General features: G+C 52.8%; 3 protein-coding genes across 4 annotated transcripts in view; 1 reads left to right on the forward strand and 2 right to left on the reverse strand.

The window, feature by feature from the left end:
• The window catches only part of EYA3 (EYA transcriptional coactivator and phosphatase 3), a 45,217-nt gene extending 34,555 nt beyond the window's left edge, over window positions 1-10,662 (forward strand). For both annotated transcript variants that reach the window (XM_021554881.2, XM_077788474.1), the window contains 8 exons: window positions 699-782; window positions 1,386-1,475; window positions 1,876-1,934; window positions 3,409-3,566; window positions 5,089-5,203; window positions 5,562-5,683; window positions 5,928-6,028; window positions 7,372-10,662. In XM_021554881.2, coding sequence (XP_021410556.2) covers window positions 699-782; window positions 1,386-1,475; window positions 1,876-1,934; window positions 3,409-3,566; window positions 5,089-5,203; window positions 5,562-5,683; window positions 5,928-6,028; window positions 7,372-7,452 — 810 coding nt within the window. In that variant the 3' untranslated portion in view covers window positions 7,453-10,662. The remainder of the gene's footprint in view (window positions 1-698; window positions 783-1,385; window positions 1,476-1,875; window positions 1,935-3,408; window positions 3,567-5,088; window positions 5,204-5,561; window positions 5,684-5,927; window positions 6,029-7,371) is intronic.
• A 928-nt stretch (window positions 10,663-11,590) lies between these two features.
• On the reverse strand, window positions 11,591-15,207 carry XKR8 (XK related 8). Its single transcript, XM_021554838.3, has 3 exons — window positions 14,912-15,207; window positions 13,347-13,543; window positions 11,591-12,636 (listed from the first exon to the last, which is right to left on the reverse strand). The coding sequence occupies exons 1-3, from the start codon at window positions 15,205-15,207 to the stop codon at window positions 11,897-11,899; spliced, it is 1,233 nt and encodes a 410-aa protein (XP_021410513.2). The 3' UTR covers window positions 11,591-11,896.
• A 1,191-nt stretch (window positions 15,208-16,398) lies between these two features.
• On the reverse strand, window positions 16,399-20,683 carry RPA2 (replication protein A2). Its single transcript, XM_021554767.3, has 9 exons — window positions 20,624-20,683; window positions 20,349-20,461; window positions 20,174-20,275; window positions 19,936-20,049; window positions 19,417-19,491; window positions 18,575-18,688; window positions 18,180-18,290; window positions 18,000-18,094; window positions 16,399-17,010 (listed from the first exon to the last, which is right to left on the reverse strand). Exons 1-9 carry the CDS (start codon window positions 20,637-20,639, stop codon window positions 16,926-16,928), a joined length of 825 nt encoding a protein of 274 aa, XP_021410442.1. The 5' UTR covers window positions 20,640-20,683; the 3' UTR covers window positions 16,399-16,925.
• Window positions 20,684-20,882: the final 199 nt, after the last annotated feature.

Genomic DNA, 20,882 nt, shown 5'->3' on the forward strand with positions numbered 1-20,882 from the left:
CTCTCCTGTGAGTTGCTGACCATCTCAGTAGCATTTTGGTGGCAACTCTCATTTCCTCACAGATCTCTGGGACCAGGGATGCAGTCTGGGGTAGCCTTCCCAGTGCCAAATAGGTTGAGGCAGCACCTCCTTCCTGCCACACATGGCACACTGCAGCAGGAAAGCCACCTGCTGCACAGGGAGAGAGTGCTACTGGCTTGTACTGGTGTCCAGTTTGCCCTGCAGCTCCTTCAGCCTGGACTAGTGTGAGGGATTATTCCACCCCACGTGTTGGCCCAGCTCTCAGTGTCAAAATCCTTCTGTACCAAAACTCTGGCATTCCACATGGCAGCCCATTGCCTTACAAAGGTTTCTCTGACAATAACCAATACACCTGGTGCTCTCCAGATCACAGGAAGTACACTTTACCTCAGCAGGGTTCTAAAATTCATTAGCACTCTAAGCTTTACTTTCATAACCATAAAAGCAAGAGAAGCTTTTGAAATAGTTTGACCAAACAGCCATAGCCTGAATTGTACTTCTGTGGGAGTAAATAAACTCCACTGCAATAAACTGAAGAGTTGAATGTGTTCAGCCTGGAAGATTGTTCATACCTGTTACAGCATACTGTAGCTAGCCACAAAATTAAAACTTGTTCCTTTATTGCAGTTCAGTGCCTGGAATACCTCAGCTCTAACCTACTCTTGTTCTCTCTGCAGCGGGTGTTTCTCTGGGACCTGGATGAGACCATCATCATCTTCCATTCTCTTCTCACAGGGTCATATGCTCAAAAATATGGCAAGGTAATACTGTCTTTTCCATGGAAGAAAACCTGTTTCTGTCATGCAGAATTAAATGTTGGTCTTTGGAAAATGAATAGTTTGGGGTTTTTTGTTTTTTTTTTTAAACTCTCTATGGTGGTATTTTTAAGTTGTTGAATTGTTGGCAGTTTGGGGCAGGGAAAGAACTAAATTTGGCTTTATACAGAGTTAGGGTGTGGACATCACCAGCATGCCCCTTCTTACAATATAAGTCTGTCAAACTGGTTTCATCCTCACTGGGAATAACTGAGGTCCTTGCACATAAGGGGAAGAAGTGATTTTTCTCCTTCAAAATACATTGTAGATTTTTAAATGTTTTGTATATGCTGACTGTGAAAATGTCTCAGTCTCTCCTGGGGAGCATTGAAGTGTTAGGTTTTTTTGGGTTTTTTGTTTTTGTTTTTTTTAATTGAGTTGTTTGAAATACTAGGGAAATTGTAGTTCACACCATTGAATGTAGCTGGAGTTATTCCAGGTTTGATATACAGTGGAAAACTGTGCAGTTTAACTGATGAGAGATTTATGACAATTCCCTTCTGCCTGTATCCACAGTGCATTTACACTTTTTTTTCTGTGTTTTTCCAGGATCCAACTCTAGTGATTGGCTCAGGTCTGTCCATGGAGGAGATGATTTTTGAAGTTGCTGATACTCACTTGTTTTTCAATGACTTGGAGGTACATGGCAAATGTGTTTGAAAGCCAGAACTCCACGTTACCATGTCAGAATTACACTTCACTCTGTGAGGGCTCAGTGCTTCAGAGCCCCTTACTGACACAAGCACAGCCAAATCAGGGGGCACTCTGAACTGAGACAGGCATTCTGCAGCCTTCTAGTGTCAGGAGCTCTCTCAGTTTCTGCTGGGTTTTTGCTTGAACCTGTACAAATAAAAAGAGTGATGTCTGATCCATCCTGTATTTGCATTTCTGGACTGGTGAGCACTTAGCAGTGTGGCATGGCTGTTGGGAAGTGTGAAGGGATTGTTTTCTGTCACAGTTTCTTTAATCTGCAAGTGTCAGTCTGTTTCTGGATTACCACAACATGACTTTATTTTTGGTTTTTTTTTGTCTTTAACAGGAGTGTGACCAGGTACACATAGAAGATGTGGCATCTGATGACAATGGCCAGGATCTAAGGTGTTGTACTGATGAATGCAGGGAATGTATTGCTGATCTAATCAGGTTTTGTGAAGACTTCAAATGCAGATGGGGTTAAGGGATGCAGCTCAGCATTGTGCCAAGGACAAAACCTGGCAAAGTGTTTGTTTGCTGGGGGGCATTTCTTTGAAGACCTACAAAGCATTAAGAGTTTTGAAATTATATTGTGAATTACATTGTCCACTGTTGAATGCTGCCTCTGTGCTCAATGACAAGTGAGGAATGGAGAACCAGCATTTCAGATCTCATGATGACAGCATTAGATTACTAACCTAATCTAATGGTTACTCTAATTAGATTAGTGGAAAAACTCCCTGCCTGTGGCAAGGGTTTAGAATGAGATGATCTTGAAGGTCCTATCCAACTTAAACCATCCTCTGTTTTTATGATCTTGAGCTTTGAAAGTCCCCCTGCGGTTTGCATCCCTCTGAGAGCTTAATGGTGCTCACTATCAAACAGGGGGAGGAAGGTTTTTTTGCTGAACTGAACTGGCTCATGAAAAAGTCTGAGAAAGATCTGTCAGGGAGAAAGAAATTCAGGGAAGGTGGTGAAGCAGGACTTGCTTTCTGCAGTTACAAACTGGTGAAGCAGCTGGTCTGCTTGTGGAGCTGCAGTTGTGATGGAAAGGCGTGGATGCTGTTTGGAAGATGATGTGCTGGGGTTTATTGCTGCAGGATGAGGAAGGGGTCAGTGGGAAGGATGCACTGTATGGCAGAAGAGTGAGCAACCAAAGAGTAAAGGAAGGTTTTGTAGTGGAGGTGTTAGTATTCAGGAACACACATAATAATGGGATACAATTATATGCAGGTGTTTTTATTGAGAGCTCTGGGAATCAGGGGTACAGACCCAAATCTGACTCTGACATGGCTTTCGAGCTGAGCATATTTTCTATTCTATCGTTATATAACTTACATATTAATTATTAAATTTATATTGTTCTATTGTATACATTGACTTTATTCAACCATGAGTTTCTCGGAATCTTTTTAGGCCCCTGACCACAGTTTCTCATGATTATTCTTACAATTAAACAGTAATTATATTTAATTACTAAACAATCATCACATCTAGCAGTTTTATCATTTATCATGTACTAACTACACAGGTGCAGTTCTAGCAAGGTACAAGACCTCCATGTACCTAGGGTATTTATTTTTTTTCAGGGCCTACTAAGCTTAATTTTCCTTTTAACCCTAAATCCTCATGATTTTAAAACCCTTTTACTATCAGAGGGTGTGAAAGGAGTTGTATCAGTGCAGTAGTTCAGGCCAGCAGCAGCTGTAGCTGGATGTCAGCATTCCCACAGGAGCCAGGCTCTGCTCTCCAGGTGCCAAGGTGCTTGTGCAGCTCCTCTCTGAGGTGTTCTCCAGCTGCTGCCAGCGCTGCCCCGCCAGAGATGCTGCAGTGGTTCTGCTGCTGTGGCACACCTAACACATCTGCTTTCCTGGAACAGCAACTACAACTTCTCCACGGATGGGTTCAGTGGCTCGGGCAGCAATGCAAACCACAGCTCCTCGGTGGGCGTGCAGGGCGTGGACTGGATGAGGAAATTGGCCTTCCGCTACCGCAGGGTACGCGAGATCTACAACAAGTACAAAACGAATGTTGGAGGTGAGTGGTCACCTGCACTGAGGGCTGAGCACTGAACACAGCTTGTGGGGCCAGACTCAGAGCTTTGGCTTTCCTGATGTGTGGACATGAGAAGTAAAGCATTCTCCTAGTGCTAATTGGGGTCAAATTTCCATGGAATCTAAGAGGGTACGTCTTCCAAACTGAACAGTGTGCCAGGGCAGGCTGTGATTTGTCGTGGAGATAAGGATGGGCATTCAGTCCTAGAGGCAAAGGTTTTGGTGCCAATAATATCCCTTTGCTGATTTGGTATGGAAGGTTGCCTGGCACTCTGCTCAGCAGTGGCCTGAATGCTCAGGAGGTCTCATTCATGTCTCCACAAAGTCTCTCTTTGGTCATGCCATTATCAAGAAATACAGTGGTCACCCCTGAGCTGTCAGGCCCACAGTTTGATATGACTTCTCTGCTCTCTCTCCACAAAGTCACTTAAAGCCTTCTAGTTTTGCCTCCCTTTCAACTCCAAAGCAGTCATAATCATGCAAACCATAGTGAGCAAATGGAGATGAATTTTCTGTTAAGTCTGAATCTTGGCATTGCCATCCCCATTGCTGGAGCAGCTTCACCTGGTAGGGTGACTTGGCCTGGTTAGTTGTGGGCTTGGGTACCCTTTGCCTACACAAAAACCTTGATAAATATTTTTTTTTTTTACATATTTTCTAAAAGCCAGGTGTTCAATCTACAGAGTTCAGCTTTAAAAATCTGCCAGTACAGGTCTGCAGTTCAGTGTGTTGCAGTTACCTGTTTTTTTGTAGGGGGGGGTGAGACCATGATTTTGTATTTTGCTTTTGGGAAATCTGGATGCAAAGTTTTTCATGACCTGTGGAAAGCTACATGATGAAGCAGCTATCAGGGCAGCCTGCTGTGTGTCCCTCTGTGGCCTCAGTGCAGAGGACTGGTGTAGCAGAAAGCTGAAGTGAGGGGGGCTCAAACGTCATGGATGGAAATTGGAGAGATGTGCGGACTCCATGTGCTCCTTTCTTGCTGTGTTTACTGTCAGGAGCAGAAATGGGCTCCACTTCTGTCTGCTTTTAATTCAAAACTGGAGGCTTGAAGAAAATTATATCTAAAAGCAATTACAAGCATAGGAATAAAAGAAGGGGGGGGTATCTAAAAAAAAAAAGTAAAAGGGCTTAAAGTGGAAAGGCTCCTTGGAAAGCAGAAAGTCAGAGAGGGTGACTGTAGGAGTTCCTTCCCCTGCTCTGTGGCCTTGGACCCCTGCTACTGCTTGTACAAGAAAATGCCTTTGCCTGTATCCTGAGAAATGCTTTGAAATAATTGCAGATAAGTCTCTGCCCAGTTCCCCACGGTCAGACTCCTGCATGGATGTCTGGGCTCATTCATGTCACTGGGAGCTGGTTTCTTTCATTGCTTTGACAGACAGTCCAGCTGCCAGAGGCCTTCAGTTGTGTTATTTATTGCTTATTGCAGAGCAGGCAGCTGGTGCACTGGGGGACAGCCCTCCCCGTGCCAGACTTGCCAGGCAAACACGTTCCTCACCTTGCAGGCCTGCTTAGCCCACAGAAGAGAGAAGCTCTGCAGCGACTGAGGACTGACATAGAAGTGCTGACAGATTCCTGGCTGGAAACTGCATTAAAATCCCTGCTGCTCATCCAGTCCAGGTATGGAACCTGGAAGTGCATGTGAGGCTTTCTCAGCCCTTTCTGGCTCTGGGGTGCAGCGCTGTGCTGGGCACTGCCTGTGTCACACTGCTGTGAAGTGACTGAGTGCAAGTACTTCACCTATTTCTCTGCTGCAGCACCTGTAGATAGCAAGGTCTGCATGCTCACCAAATGGTTTTTCTGACAGGGAATCCTGCCAGAAGCAAACATGCAAAAATTGCAAAACCTTGTCCTAAAATGCCTCCTGAAAGCAGGATAGCAAAGCACATGGCACCTGGGGAAGCTGATCAGACTGCCCAGAGCAGTCCTGGCACCACTGCCTGTAGATGTGCTTTTAAAAATGTTTTTCTTCTTTCAGAAAAAACTGTGAGAACATCCTGATCACAACCACCCAACTGATGCCAGCTCTTGCCAAAGTTCTTCTGTATGGATTGGGCGAGGTGTTTCCCATTGAAAATATTTATAGTGCTACAAAAATAGGTAAGGGATTGTGCCAAGATGGCATTGTGCCATCTGCTGAGGATTAGCTGTGATCTCTGCATGGGGAAATGCCATTTCTGCAGCTGAGCAGTTCCCTGCTGTGGTCCACCTGGTCAATGCTTCTGGCCTCGGGAGCTGAACTCTGCCCAGTAAGACAAGAAGTGTTTCTGTACTGGGAGGAAGAGGCCTGTTCAGCCTTTATTTTTCTGTGCCCAAGGCTCCTTACAGGGGATGTCTTTGGCAGGTAAAGAGAGCTGCTTCGAGAGGATCGTGTCACGGTTTGGGAAGAAGGTCACCTACGTGGTGATCGGAGATGGGCGTGACGAGGAGGTCGCAGCCAAGCAGGTGGGTCTGTGCTGGGGAGGATGAATAATATGATTGCCTGGCAAAAGATTTACAATAGTACAGCCAGGATGAGGACAATCCCCGCTTCTGGTTGAACAATGCCCTTACCTACAGATAGATCCAAAGGTCAAATGGAATGTTCTATCTCACTCCCCAGAATGTTTGGGTCATCCCACACCTGTAACCCTCCCCTGAAGCATCAGGAGTCTGTGACCCCATTGGCCCAAGTCTTGTTCCAGCCCACCTTGAAGCCCCCTGATAAGGGTTCTCTGAGAAGCCAGATGCCCTCTTGGAACCTCCACCCTCTTGGAACTGCCCCTCTCCTGGAACATCCTCTTGGGATCCTCTCTTATCTCCCTCTACCCCTTGCCTCTCCCTGCACCCACTCCCTAGGGCCTGCCACGGGTCACGTCTGGTGACTCCAAGCAAGGCCTTCCACCCTCTCTAATAAACCAGATATTCTAAGAGCAGCCTTCAGAGATCTCTCGTCTCCATCCATCCAAACCCTCCTGGAGCACAACTTCCCTGCAGGTCTGACTGCAGAGCTGGGGCAATGCAAAGGGAACTTGCTGCCAGGCTTTCCCTACAAGGACTCTTCTTCCAAGGCTGAATTATTCAGGCCAGGGCAGTCAGGAGCAAAGTTTGCCTTTGATGCAAGAGATCTTCCATTTTGTTAAGATGAGCAGTTTTCTGGCTCCTGGATGTTTAAAGTTTCTCTTTTACTGTTGTTTAGGATTGCATATGTCACTGTCCCTGTCAGCAGTGTTGTAGTGTAGCATGTTGGATGTAGCATATTAAAAGGTTGGACTCGGTGATCTTCGAAGTCCCTTCCACCCTTGATGATTCTTTGGTTCTGTATGCTGATCATAGCCTGTGACTATCAGGATATTGCAGTTCTCAGGAGTGTGCAGGAGTCAGGGCTCAGGAATAATACAGCGCCTGCCATTAGGCTGGATTACGAACAAGGAGCAAAGAGTTTGATTTGGACAGGCCTGGATGGGTTGATCAGTTGTGCTAATTAGTAGTGAAGCGCAAAGATGACTGTCAGGACTTTGACTTGGGAGGCTTCTCACATTCTGGCATGTGCCAGAGCTGTCAGTCCAGGACAGGCATTCCTGGGTGCAGCAGCACCTCACAGCCAAGGTTTCCATCGTGAGCAGCTGACAGTCAGTGCTGCTGGCTGTCACACACAGCTGGGCACATAAGATGGGCTCCACATACAGATGTGCACATGGCTGAGGTGTGTCCTGAGAGTGGTGTGCTCAGAACCACCACATTGCACAGCCCAGCTCCACCTCAGCTGAAAATCCCTGCATAAACCTGGCTGTCCTCTCTCTTTACAGCACAACATGCCATTCTGGAGGATCACAAATCACGCCGACCTCGTGTCCCTTCACCAAGCCCTTGAGTTGGACTTCCTGTAAGAAGTTGGAGCAAAGATGTGACTGCAGCTCCCGCCAGCCCTCTCCATTACTGGGGGGCACAGAAATCTCACGTGTTTGGAGACTCCCCTTTCAGCTTGATGAAGAAAACATACCTAATGCAAACTGTACAATGGAATATGACAGCAGGTTGTTCCTCGGGAGCACAGGCCCTGCCAAGTCCAGAGGTGTGCTGTGAAGAAGCCCTAGACTCAGCAGAGCTAGAGCTTGTCTGCAGAAGGGACTTACAGAGCCAGCTGAATGCCTCTGGCAGCTGCCTCCAGAGGGAGGGGCCATAAAACAGCAGATTTATGTGTAAGAGCCTTCTTCTTTCTATTCAGCTTAGTTGTAGAACCCAAGTGAATACAAAAATTTTATTTTTATAGGAAAACGCTGATGGCAGAGCTTAAACCTCCCTTGTTTTGCAAAGCCGAAGAGCTATGGTTTTTTTCATAGGAAATATTAATGAAAATGTCAAAAATACCTCTATTGCTGTAAAATGTGTCCTCCTTCCCTGGGTGTTCAAAACAGTTAATTTATTACAATGTCCTTATGTTATTTCCTCAGTGTGGGATTACTGGAAAATATAAAGGTTAAGGGAATGTTTCTGGGATATGTGGTTCCTTGTAGAGGCAATTATTGGTGTTCTGAGTTGATCCCAGTGGCTTCTAGTCAATGTGTGCAGAAGCCCTTTTAGCCAGCAGGAGGTCACTGGATTCCAGCTTTGGTCTGGACTGTAGATCCCACAGATTTTCCCTGCAAAGGAAGATGAAATTGCCTGTGAACATCAGGTACAGCAGACTGGTGCAGACTGCTCAGATGTGAACTGAGTCCTCACCTAAACTAGGAATAATCTAATTCCTAAATCCTCATGAATGTTGCAGAGAAGGCTCTGGCTATGGTATAACCTTCACCTCTGTGTTCCTGACCCTATTTTTAAGTTCCTTTTAGTAGAATCAGATTCAATTTTCTTATATTCTTTGCATTAGCCTAACTACATACTGACAAACAAATGCCTTGTGAAGAGGGACTTAATTTTCTAAGACACTGTGACTTGGCAGCATGGAGCACTTGGGAGGGATGGTGATGCTGATTTTTCTGCAACTGTCTCAGAGTAGAGGCTGGAGTCAGTGCCCTGCAGCTCCCCTGGCCAGGAACAGCCAGCTGGGACTGGGGCTGGCACAGGGCTGGTTTTGTGCCAGCTCAGGCTGTGTTTGGTGGTCTCCCCTATGTACCACCTGATGATGGCACCAGATCAGCAGGTGCCCTGAGGACAGGTGTGTGCTGTGCCCTAGAACCTGCTGCTCCTGCAAGAGCCAGACCTGTGGCTGCACCCAGACCCCTCCAGATCGTGGTCATCAGCCCCACATCAGCCATCGGGAGACTGGGCTGAAAGTCTGTCACTGCAGGGAGGACACTGACCCATTTGCTGTGCCCATATGGGAAGGGATGTGTTTGCTGCATTCCTTTCATGGCTTTAATTACTGAGGGTTAACTTCCATCAGTGCAGGGGGAGCTGCTGGGCCAGCTTTGCACAGGCTCTGCTGTGCCCTGGGGACATCTGTTCCTGGGCCAGCTCCAGAGACCGTGGGCAGAAGGTGCCTAGAGCCAGGGGTTTGGATACCTCGTGCTCAGGGACTGGACCTGGGAGGTCTATTTCATGTACCAGCTCCAGTTTCCCTTTGGATTTGATTGTTTTGGGGTTTTTTTTAAGATTAATTAAATTGGAATCAAAGGTGATTCTCCTTCTCCAGGGTGGTCACTGGAGTCAGGAGTAATCTTTCTATTCAGCTCCTTGCCAGGTGTTAGCCTTGTGCTCTGATCCCAGGTGGGCACTGGGGTTGTGCATTTCCCCAGGAGCTCTGCAGCAGGAACATGCTGGGTGGGAGCTGCTCATCCCATGAGGAAAATCTGAGTCTGCTGTGGGTGTCACCAGGCAGCTCAGCAGAGGGAAAGGGAGCAGCAGAGCCTGGGGGGCAAACAGGCTGTGCTGGGAGTGCTCAGCAGTGGATTTGGAAAGGGGAGCAGGACCCAGGGATGTTCTCTGTCTACACCAAATGGACAGCCAAGGTGTGTTCACCTGTTCTGAGGCAGCTGCAGCTCCCTTACTGCTGGGTCCATAGAGTCCAGTTCCTCTGGGGTCCCTGTGAAGTGCCAGAGCTGTGGTGAGGAGCAGCCTCAGTGCTCCCAGGGTTGGAAACGTCACCAGAGGATCAGGACTCAGCTGTAGTCACAGAAGAGTCTGTGCTGATGCTGAACCTCCCTCAGCCCACCCAAAGGTCTGTGGGCAGGCTGGGGAGCTGTCCCAGCCTGTGCAGCAGCCTGTTGGGAGCCTATCTTGTACTCCAGCTGGCTGAATTTGGGATTAAAACCTGTGCCTTAACCTCGCACCACCGGCACGGCCGAGCAGCCCGAGTGCTTTGCTCCCATGGGAAGCAGCTGAGCAGAGCCGTGCTGGAGGGGGGCTGGGTTTGCCCAGGCACTGGCAGCAGGTGCTGGACCTGCAGGCCTGGACCTGAGCTGCCTGGCAGCTGGCTGTGCTTTGTGTTTGTTTACTTCAAATGTTTTAAGGAAATTTTAAGGTGTTGGTAAAATTTTAGCTGAGTGTGGAACTCGCAGCCACTGACATTTCATACTGGTATTTATATGATGTTTCCTTGAATGTATGTAAAGTACTTTTGTAACAGGAGGTTGATGGTACATTTCTGTGTTTGTTAATAAAGGGGTGACCTGGCTATTTTATTTTTTCCTCTACTGGCTGAATTTAAGCCTTTTCCTGTCTCTTTTGAGGCAAGAACAGCATCTCTATCCGAGCATTGATTTTCTCCTGTCTCTGTCACCAGTTCAGCTACAGTCAGGTCAGGGGTAATGGGAGAGCAAACCTGAACACCTGAAGGACAGTCAGCCTGCAGGACTAGAGCACCTGAGCTCACCTGGGTGTTGCTGGCTTCCCCTTCAGCTTCAACACAGCCAGAGAGGCTTTAAAAACCACCTGATCCACTAATATTTGTTGCCTCCAAGAGCCCTTGGGGAGATGCCTGTGCTGGCACTGGTGGGAAGCAGCAGGACCCCTGGAGCCCACAGCACCTCTTTTGCCCTGCTACGAGGGGTGATCTCAGGTGCTGCTGGCTGTGGGGCCTTTGCCTGTTCATGGTCTGTAGTGGGATCTGTCCTGTGAACTGGAAAAAAATAATAAAGTCTTTATTTTCTATAGTCAGTGCTTCAGCCTGTTCTCTGCCCCCGTGTCAGTCCCTGCCCCTGTGACAGCCCGAGCCAGCACCAGGAGCACTCAGGGTGCCACAGGTCACAGTGCAGCCACCAGAGCCCCCATGCTCCTGGGGAGCCAGTGGAGCAGGCACCTCCTCCTGGGCCCTGCTGAGGTGCCCAGGGGAGGCACATGGTGCTTCCTGCACAAAATGTTCCCTTCCCATTTGCTTTTGCACAACATAATTCCCCTCTCCCACCCTCTGCTGCTGGCCTTGAGCAGGGCTGAGCTTCATACTCCAGCTGCATCCAAAAGCCTTCCCTGGTATGGAAGTTTCCTGCTGGGATGGGCTGCTGGGAGGAAAGTGATGGAGATGGAGGGAAGGAGCCAAAGGTCAGTGCTGTGGGCAGCCAGGATGTGCCACAGCTGCCAGCTGGGCAACAGCAAAGGGCAGGGGCTGCTCTGGGGCCTGGCTGGGTTTGGGCACTGAGCTGGGTGGAGGCAGCTCCACCTGGGGAGTGGTGGGAGCTGGCACAGCACTGACCCCACTCTGACCACACTGACCACACCAACAGCCACCAATGGCTGAGAAATGCTGTGGCCAACTCCAGCCTGGTCATGGCCTTGGAAGCGCTGCCCAGGCTGTGGAGCTGGGAATGGCAGCCAAGGGAGCATGAGGCGTCCACTAATAAGCTGGAAGCCCTGAGCCACCCTGCAGCCACTCCTCCCAGCACAGGCCTCCTTCCCCAGCCCTCTCGGAGCACAGTGATAACAGGTGAGCTTTGACCTTAACACCAAAACTAACACAAGGAGGAAAATCCTGCCTGGAAACAGGAAGGTCAGATAGCCACAACCATGGAGGAAACAAGTCCTCCCTGCCCCACCACCCATATCCCAGCACAGCAATGGCAGCAGTAGGCACAGGAGAGGCACAGAGAAAATAAACCAGTGCTCTTGTTTTAATTTTTCTTTTTTGAAAAAGCTAGTAATAAATAATAAGAAAAGTTGACACAGCAGTGCAGCCATATGCCACGATGTGCTGGACTCACCACAAGCACTGTGGCTTTCCTTGAGGGTACAGCCAGAGCCATGCTGAGTGCCATGGGACTCATCGAGTGTTTCCACATCACCCCTGGTTTCTGGCAGCTCCCTCCAGCTGTCCAAAACAACAGCCTGGGGGGCACAACCAGGGGCACACCAACAAGTCCACCTCCCCGTCGTGTCCCTTTAGAGGAGCTGCTCTCAGACAGCAGACTCCACAGCAGCAGCCCCATTGAGGATGTGCCGCTGTGCCGGCTGGGACCAGGAGAAATGGATCTGGGCCAGCCGCTGCATCCGCCTGTTGACAAGGTCTGGTTCCAAAAACGAGCGGAACTCCACCCCATCACTCCCTCCGTTGGCATCCACCTCGTCGTATCCGCCCTCCTGCTGCACCTGCACGTTGGGGTGCAGCCACTTGTAGTAGGTGACCCTCAGCCCCAGCCCCAGCAGGTAGCAGGGCAGGGCTGCAGAGACCACGGGGAGGAGGTACGAGTGCTCCTCAGAGGGAGCCCGGCCCCAGAACCAGGCGAGGGCCAGCAGCGTGCTGTCCACCAGGATGAAGCCGTGGTAGATGATGCTGCGGTACAGCGTCCTCCCCTGCGCCACATTGAACCAGCTGAAGTAGAGGATCACAGCCACCATGGCCCGGTAAAGCTGCTCGGGGCCAGGGGATTCCATCAAGTCCGTGCCCTGCAGGCTGACCCAGAGGAACATGGCCAGCCACACCAGCACGAAGTGGACAGCCACACCGTAGGGCCAGAGCAGGGCGAAGAGGGCGACCGCCAGGATGCGGGGGCAGATGAGGAAGAGGTTCCAGAGGAAGTAGACGACGGAAGAGGCCTGGCTCAGCTCGTACTTGTCCTGCAGGAAGGAGCGCAGGCACTGGTGGTAGTCCAGCAGAGACCAGGACACGCACAGGAACGCAGTGCCCATGCCCAGGCCTGCAAACACAGAGGTGAAAATGCTGAGGGGGGATCAAAGGGTGGCCCAGCCTGGCTCAAACCTCTCCCTGCCCGCCACTGCTAAAATGAGTTTCCCCCCAACTCACAAAGCAGCTCTGTCAGGGTCAGACCATCAGCACCTGGCCTTCTGCCTTCCCTGAAGACAAGGAAGCTGGTGCCTGGCCTTGCTCAGAAGATGAGGAAGAAATGCTGGGATTGAACAGCTCTGCAGAGCCCATCTCCCAGGCATGGAAGCCCTCAGTCACACAGGCAGGTGAGTGCTGGCTTCCATGTTGCTGGGCTCCCCATTCCTCTGCAGTGACACCTGCTCCCCACCCTGGGAAGGGCACCACAACCCCTGCTCAGCAGCCTGTGCTTCACCCATACCATCATCAGCACCTCCCTACTCCCCAGAAGGTGCCTGATTTCTCACCTGACCCTCAGCCTCCCCTGGGGCACACAGAAGAATGACCACAGTGATCCCACAGCTTCAATCCCCCCACCCCAGGACCAGCACGGTCCATTGGGGCAGGTGAGTGCAGGACAGGAGTCCATCCTATAGCATGACATGTCAAAGGAAGGAGTGATATGGGAGCAGAATAACACTGCAAGTGTCTTGCTGGGTCCTGCAGCCCCTGGACAGACTCTCTGATCTGCCCCACCCAAGCCTGCCCCCCTGCATCCCACTCCCTTGGCCCCAGACCCCTCACCCTGGGAGAGCTCAGCCTTGTTTGTCCGCAGGATAATGTAGAGGAGCAGCGTGAGCTGCGGGGTGTTCTCCAGGAAGGTCTCGAAGAGACGCAGCATGCTGATGTCATGGGAGAGGAAGGCCATGTGTCTCTGCTCCTCCTCCTCCTCCGCCTTGGCCCAGCACACCCTCCAGCCCACCTTCAGGGCATAGAGGCACCTGTGTGGCGACAGCTGTGGTGAGGGGCCATGCAAGGCGCACACCTTGGTCCCCACGCTGCCCTGACAGCTCAATGAACTCCTGACAGGACAACAAACCCCACTGATTTGTGTCCAAACCTCTCCTTCCCCCTGCCCAAACCACACACCACAGCAGCCACGCGATGCCCAGCTGTGGGTGAAGTGCAAGTGTAAAACACTGAGCATCGATCTCAGCGGACCTGCCGGGATTATTCCCTTCCCCCGGTCCCGCCTCGCTGCTCCCCTCAGCTGCCGGGAGCGCCGAGGCCGTGACGAGGTTTCGGGGTGCTGCTCCGTTTGTTCAGAGGGCAACAGCACCGGGAGACAGAGCAGAGCCCGAGGGAAACTTCCCTCGCTCCCACCGGCGCTCTTCATCCCGCTCCGGGCTCTGTGGGACCTCCTGGCCCTGCCGACCGAGGCACCGCTCACCGCCATCCCCGGCTGCGGGGCCGAGAGGCAGCGGCGAGGGTCGGGCACCGGGGGGAGGCTGGGGGCACAGGGACACAGGGACCCACCCTAGGGTACCAGGGGGGAGGCTGGGGGCACAGGGACACAGGGACCCAACCTCGGGTACCCGGGGACACAGGGACCCACCCTCGGGTACCCGGGAGCACAGGGATCCATCCTCGGGCACCCGGGGGGAGGCTGGGGGCACAGGGACACAGGGACCCACCCTCGGGTACCGGGGGGAGGCTGGGGGCAAGGGACACAGGGATCCACCCTCGGGCACCGGGGGGAGGCTGGGGGCAAGGGACACAGGGACCCACCCTCGGGCACCGGGGGCACAGGGATCCATCCTCGGGTACCGGGGGGAGGCTGGGGGCACAGGGACACAGGGACCCACCCTCGGGTACCAGGGTGGAGGCTGGGGGCAAGGGACACAGGGACCCACCCTCGGGCACCGGGGACACAGGGACCCACCCTCGGGCACCCGGAGAGAGGACGGGGGCACAGGGACCCACCCTCGGGCACCGGGGACACAGGGACCCACCCTCGGGCACCCGGGGGGAGGCTGGGGGCACAGGGACACAGGGACCCACCCTCGGGCACCGGGGGCACAGGGATCCATCCTCGGGTACCAGGGGAAAGGCTGGGGGCACAGGGACCTACCCTCGGGTACCAGGGTGGAGGCTGGGGGCACAGGGACACAGGGATCCACCCTCGGGCACCCGGGGGCACAGGGACCCACCCTCGGGTACCCGGGAGCACAGGGATCCATCCTCGGGTACCAGGGGAAAGGCTGGGGGCACAGGGACCCACCCTCGGGCACCGGGGGCACAGGGACCCACCCTCGGGTACCGGAGGATGCCCGGGGACGCGCGGGGAGCTCGGTGCGGGGCTGCCGTACCTGAAGAAGAAGCCGAGCTGTAGCAGGTGGAGGGCGGCCAGCAGCAGCACGGGCACGGCGGGGCGCAGGGCGGGCGGGTCGGAGCGCAGCCACAGCCAGCTGCAGGCCTGGGCGGCGGCGGAGGCGGCGGCGAGCACCGACAGCGACAGCGCGGCCCAGCCGGGGTGGCCGCGCCGCGCGTACTCCGCCGCCACCCAGCCGTCCATGCACAGGTCCAGGGTCGCCGCCGCCGTGCCCGCCGCCGCCAGCGCCAGCTGCAGCCGCCCGAACCGCGGCGGGGCGGATCGCGGAGACATCGGAGCCCCACGGCCGGGCCCGGAACCGGCGGTGGCGGCGCCGGCAGGAGCCGGACCCACTCCCGGACAGGGCCCGCCCCGGGGCCGTGTGCCCGCCCCGCCCGCCCCGAGCCGTGTGCCCGCCCCGCCCGCCCCGAGCCGTGTGCCCGCCCGGGGCCGTGTGCCCGCCCGGGGCCGTGTGCCCGCCCCGCCCGCCCGGAGCCGTGTGCCCGCCCCGAGCCGTGTGCCCGCCCGCCCCGCCCGTCCCGGCCCCGCTCCCGCCGCCCCGGCCCCTTCCCGGGCAGCAGCACCGCCCCGGCCCGCTCCCCCCGGCCGCAGCCCCGCGCGTCCCCCGCAGCGGTGCTGCTGCTCCCCGAGCCCTGCAGCCCCGGACTCGCGTGTTCCTCCCCAGCCCTGCCCACGCCGTCCTGAGCCGCCCGGCCCGAGCGAGGTCTGGCCCGGCGGGAAGCGGGGTGGAGGTGCGGGGGCGCTCGGAATGGGAGCGCTGCTCGGACACTGCTCTTCCCTGCCTGCGGCTGCTCCGCCCGGTTCACGGCTCCTTCGCTCGCTCTGGCCCCGCCACGGAGGGTCAGGGCGGGCTGGGACACCGGGGCTGTGCTCCTGGGGCAGCCAGGGTAGGCCAGGCTGGAGCATCAGTCCTGCCTTTTTCTCCATCTCAATCCACCACCACTATCAACCTATATCCTAATTGTTTTTCTGTTAAGCTTAAAAAATGGTTTAGATAATAAAATCTTGTTTCACATGGTGTAATTAATTTCAGCTTCAGCTAAAAGTGCAGCATGCATGTCTTATGAAACAGGGTAGCATGTTCTGAGCTGGAGCAGACACACAGAGATCCCCGAGTCCAACTCCTGGCCCAACAATCCCAGCCTGAGCCCGACTGTGTTGCCAAACAATTCTTGAGCTCTGGCAGCCTTGGGGCCATGACCCCTTCCCTGGGGAATCTGTTTTGGTGGCAGAAATAGTTCTGGCCCTATCTGGAACACTGATACACATTGTTTTCTTCAGTAGTACAATTATTTAATTTCTTATTGGCCAGACATTCACTTCAGTTTGAAGCTTCAAAGTAAAAAGCTAAGGAAAAACTAAGAATAGGTGAACTGAAAGTATGAGCTATGCTTTTATCCCCAGGTTTTGTCAAGCAATTTTCTTCAAGGCAGATAGGCCTCTAGAGTCAAATATGATGCAAAGTGCCTCAAGTTAACATTTTATTGGAAAAGTTCAAAAGCTCTAGTTAACAAGATCAGCTGTAGTACAAATATAGATTTAAGTGCACAAACTAAACAATAAAAACATCTTCTCATGATTGCTGTACATTAGTGGAAGATTACTCTTAGCTATCCACTTTGTGAAGAAAATGGAACAGAAGCTGAGTTAGGAGAAACAGCTCTAAAAATAAAGGACAAATGATAATGAGGCTCTTCTTTCTAACAGGCACTCTCTAAGGAGACAAAACAAAGTGAAAGCTCTCAAGCTTTGAGGAGTTCAGTTTTCCCATGTCTGTCCATGCTTGCAGTCACATGGTCACAGCACAGAATCAGGTCCAATTACAGAATCACACGTTCTGCTCATCCTTGAATTCCAAGGAGTTGGCATTCACTGAATAACCAAAACTTCCCACAAAGAGCAAACGTCATCCTCCATGTCAAAGAGCTCAGCAAGGTATCTTGAAACATGGATAAACATTTGCTTGGAACTAAAATCACACAGAAGGAACTTTACTCGGCATCTGTCGACTTATAGTGATCATCATCCACCGTGGAGTAGATGTGTCCCTCGCTGCTGAGGAATTCCACAGCTTGCCTTGAAGAAAAACCCCACAGCTGGTAACTACTTAGCAATTAGTTAGCAAAGGGAAGTAAGTCACCACCTTTCTGCCAAGTGACTCCCATTACAGACCCCATATCCCCACAGTTCCCTCTGCCAAGGGAAGCTCTTGGTGTCTGTGCCGTGGGTGGTGTGACACAGGAAATTTCTCCAAAGCTATGGCAGTGTGCTCCCCCTGAAGCTCAGGCTCTGCTTAAGTCACCACTCTGCACTTCATAGGCAGCAACCACCACTCTGCTCCAGAGGGAACAGAACATACATGTCACCCTTGGCCCAAGAATGACACAACAGATGAGGACACCGTGTGAAAAGGAATAAAAGAAAGCCTTAATGAAAGGGAAACTTCGGCTTAAATAGACCCATATGACACATTCTATTTGACTGGCTAATTAATAAAAACATCTTTCTCACACACTGTCCTTGAGAAGAACAGAAAAGCAAGGTGGAAAAACACTACTTGAATATTGTTTAGACCAACAAGTTATCACATTCCTATGGCTCTCTAAAAATTCTCACAAGCCACTGTGAGAAAAACAATTGCCATTTCTCTCTCCCTGACCAGGCTGGCATCCACACATACAAAGGTCATGGAAGCTAATGACTACTTTTTTAAGTCTCAAGAAGATGTTGTAAGAGACAGTGAAGTAGAATAGGAGAGACTATTCCTAGATTTTTATCAGTGTGCAGAGAACAAGGTAGTCTTTGAACAGGAGAAATGCTACTGAGGCACTGCAGTACGTTGCCACTGAACTGATAAAAGGCTTGTTTTGAAAACAAGGAGCAAAGCAACTGGCAACAGCTCATTCAGGGCAGTGAATCTTTCAACAGCTCTGGCTCCTGTGCTGCTGGGACCACCTGAATTACCCACCCTGACTCACAGGTGAGTGTCTGGACTTGTCCACTGTTCTCTGCCTCTGGAAGGACTGCCTGGATTTCCATAGCATCCTTCATTTCTACACACTTACTTGATTGTTGACATACTCATACTGTGGAGCTGGAACTTCAAGTCCTGTAGACTCATTCCCTCTGGGACATGGCAGCTTTTGATCAAGTTCAGCACCTGGATGAGCAAGAACCACACTAGATCACACTGGAGCAGCCTCTGCTGCCACTGCTGTGCTCCCAGAAGAGCTGCTGGCACCCACCTGGCTCTGGTGCGCCGTGAGCCCGTTCACTGGCAGGCTGCCACCTCCTCCGTAGCCCCCCATGTCACTTATCCCAGTGGAGGAAAATGACTGTGGCCCTCTTGATGCTGACTGGAATTAGGAGAACAAAAGTGCTGTGGTTACCCAGGCTGCCCAAGCCTGCAGTGTTAAAGACTCACTGTTATTTCTAAGCCAGTAAGTAAAAATAGCTTCTTATGGAAGTGGATTGCAATCTCTCTCCAAGGAAGCCAGGACTCCTGTTACACCTTCAGCGTTGCTCAGCTTTAAGCTTTCCAGCCCCAAAATGAAGGAATTTTCCCAGTGAAAGGTCCCTCTTTGGGAGATCACCAGTCACCCAGGAAGGGCCACAATAAAATCAGGGTCTTTGTACGTACCATAAGATTTTTTCTGAGGATCATATGTGCATTGACAATTTCCAGTATGTGTGTGGTGAACTCATTCATATTTTCCAGAGGCATGATCTTAAATGCTACCAAGCTCTTCTTATTCTTTCAGAGGAAAAAAACAAACACAAAACAAAGAAAACAATTTACAGCACAGCAACATGACAATGCCTAACAGCCAACCCAGCCATTTCCTCCAGGAGGGTGGGACAGCAGTGGGGAAAGACCTTCTCTGTATGTAGGTCATCCAAAATGTTCTGACACACCTCTTGTGCTGGTTTGGGCTAGTAACATGGGCTGGTGTTGGACTTGTGCTGGAAACATTGTTGGTGACACAGGGATGTTTTAGTCATTACTCACCAACCCTTGCAAAGAGCCAAGGGCTTTCCTGCTTCTCACACAACTCTACCAGTATTAGGCTGGGAGGGGACAAGGAGCTGTGAGGGAAACAGCTGGTACCTCCACTGCCCCACGGGAGAGACCAGCCAGTGTCATGCTCAGTTAAAAAACTGGTGAAAGAAGGAGGAAGATGCACACCTGCCTGCCCATGGGAAGCATGGAATGAATTCCTTGTTTTACTTATTAAACTGCTTTTATCTGAACTCATGGGTTTTTTTACTTTGACCCTTCTGATTCCCCCCATCCTACTGGGAGTAAGCAAGAAAGCAGTGGGGGAGAGATGTGATTTTGAAAGACAATGGAGACAGTGACTCCTCTTTCTAAGCAGCTGGGAATTATCTGCACCTTCCCTAAATGCACATACACCGTTATTTGAATATTTGTGCCACATGGAGTGCTACAAGATTCACACACAGGTACACATACACTCTTACCTGGAAGGACCGAAGGTGACCAGCCACTTTAACGTAAGTTCCTGGAGGTACCACAACATTCTCACCTCCTGCCTCCTAACAGACAGGGAAAAACAGGTTTGCTGTTTCCTGTTTCCATTTCTCAACAGTCACAAGAAGCAACTTAGCAAGGAAGGCTCATCTCAAGCAAGCACAAACAACGTGCATTCCTATGTCATGCTAAACTTGCAGTAAGACTGAACATCTGCCTGGTTACCCTCCCAAAACTGTTCAAGTGAACTCAGCTATACTAAACAGGCACAGTCATATACACCGCCAGTGATCTCTGCTGCAGCAGGACCTCCCTTTGATTTCAGGGACACGTTATCCCTAAAATACTTTCCAGAAAAGCCACACCTTTTGGGTTCAAAAAGCTCTGTGAGAAGTAGGGAGTTGGTGTTCATCAATGATCCGAGATACTGTATAATTCTACAGCTTTTGTCCACCCACTGCTCCCCAGAGCTGCTCAAGAAGCCTGTTCCTAGCAAATCCAAAGCTTACATCAGTATCAACCCACTGCCGGACGTCCATCGGGGCTGCCGTCATGTCGTCCACTTTGTAGAGGATGTTGGTGGGCGCCTTCTCCGCGTGCCGGACGATGCCCACCACGGTGACCTGCGGCGGGGGAAGGAAGGGTCGGTCACTCGGGCCGGCCACGAGTGACCTGCGGCGGGGGAGGGAAGGGTCGGTCACTCGGCCGGCCACGGCTGCTGGCGGCCGCCACCGCCCCGGCACCCACCTGCGAGATCTCCACGTCGCAGATCCGGAAGGTCTCGTCGACCTGCTCGGCCGCCAGCAGCTGCGACACGGTGCAGGGCACGATGTTCTGCGAGCGGCTCCGCTGCGAGCGGCGGAGGGGCCGTCAGAGCCGGTCCCGGCCCCGGGCCCCGTCCCGCCGGCCCCGCCCGGCCTACCTGCTTCTTCTCCGCCTGGCCTCCGGCGGGCGACCCGAACCCGCCCGGGGACTGCGTGTAGCCGCCCGGGAGCCCCGCGCCGCCCATGCTGCCGTAGCCGCCATCGAAGTTCCCTACGGGGGGAGAAAGAGGGAACGTGACGCGGCGGCGGGGACACGGTCCCCTTTCCCAGCGCTGCCGCCATCACGGGAAGCGGGGCCCTCGGAGGGGGTGTCCCCTGGAGGGTCGCCCGGCCCCGCGCCCCGCCCGGCCCCGCACCGTGCCCGGCCCCGCACCGTGCCCGCTCCACATGGCTGCGCTCCGGACCGCCGCCGCCGCCCGCCCGCGCGCCGGGCCCCGCGCGCCGCCGCCTGCCCCCCAATCCGGGAGCGCCGCTCTGCCGGCCGGCAGCCAATCGCATCCCTCCGCCTTCCGGCTCTGTCCAATAGGAGGAGAGCGCGGGGAAGCCGCCGCCGCCGCCGCCATTTTGAGAACGGGCGCTGCCCGGCCTGGCACGGATGAGGGGGCGGGGCCCTGTGAGGGCGGGATTGTGGT

This window comes from Lonchura striata, chromosome 26 (genome assembly GCF_046129695.1).
Source record: "Lonchura striata isolate bLonStr1 chromosome 26, bLonStr1.mat, whole genome shotgun sequence".
NCBI classification, from domain to species: domain Eukaryota; kingdom Metazoa; phylum Chordata; class Aves; order Passeriformes; family Estrildidae; genus Lonchura; species Lonchura striata.

What these genes read in the sequence shown, in the direction of transcription:
- XKR8 (XM_021554838.3), bottom strand. Translation starts at nt 15,207, where the DNA reads ATGTCTCCGCGATCCGCCCCGCCGCGGTTCGGGCGGCTGCAGCTGGCG. An exon ending in CAGCTCGGCTTCTTCTTCAG is followed by an intron (nt 13,544 to 14,911) that starts GTACGGCAGCCC and finishes GTCGCCACACAG; the next exon opens with GTGCCTCTATGCCCTGAAGG. An exon ending in CAAGGCTGAGCTCTCCCAGG is followed by an intron (nt 12,637 to 13,346) that starts GTGAGGGGTCTG and finishes CTGTGTTTGCAG; the next exon opens with GCCTGGGCATGGGCACTGCG.
- RPA2 (XM_021554767.3), bottom strand. An exon ending in GCGACGTGGAGATCTCGCAG is followed by an intron (nt 20,050 to 20,173) that starts GTGGGTGCCGGG and finishes CCCCCGCCGCAG; the next exon opens with GTCACCGTGGTGGGCATCGT. An exon ending in TCCTCAGAAAAAATCTTATG is followed by an intron (nt 18,291 to 18,574) that starts GTACGTACAAAG and finishes TCCTAATTCCAG; the next exon opens with TCAGCATCAAGAGGGCCACA.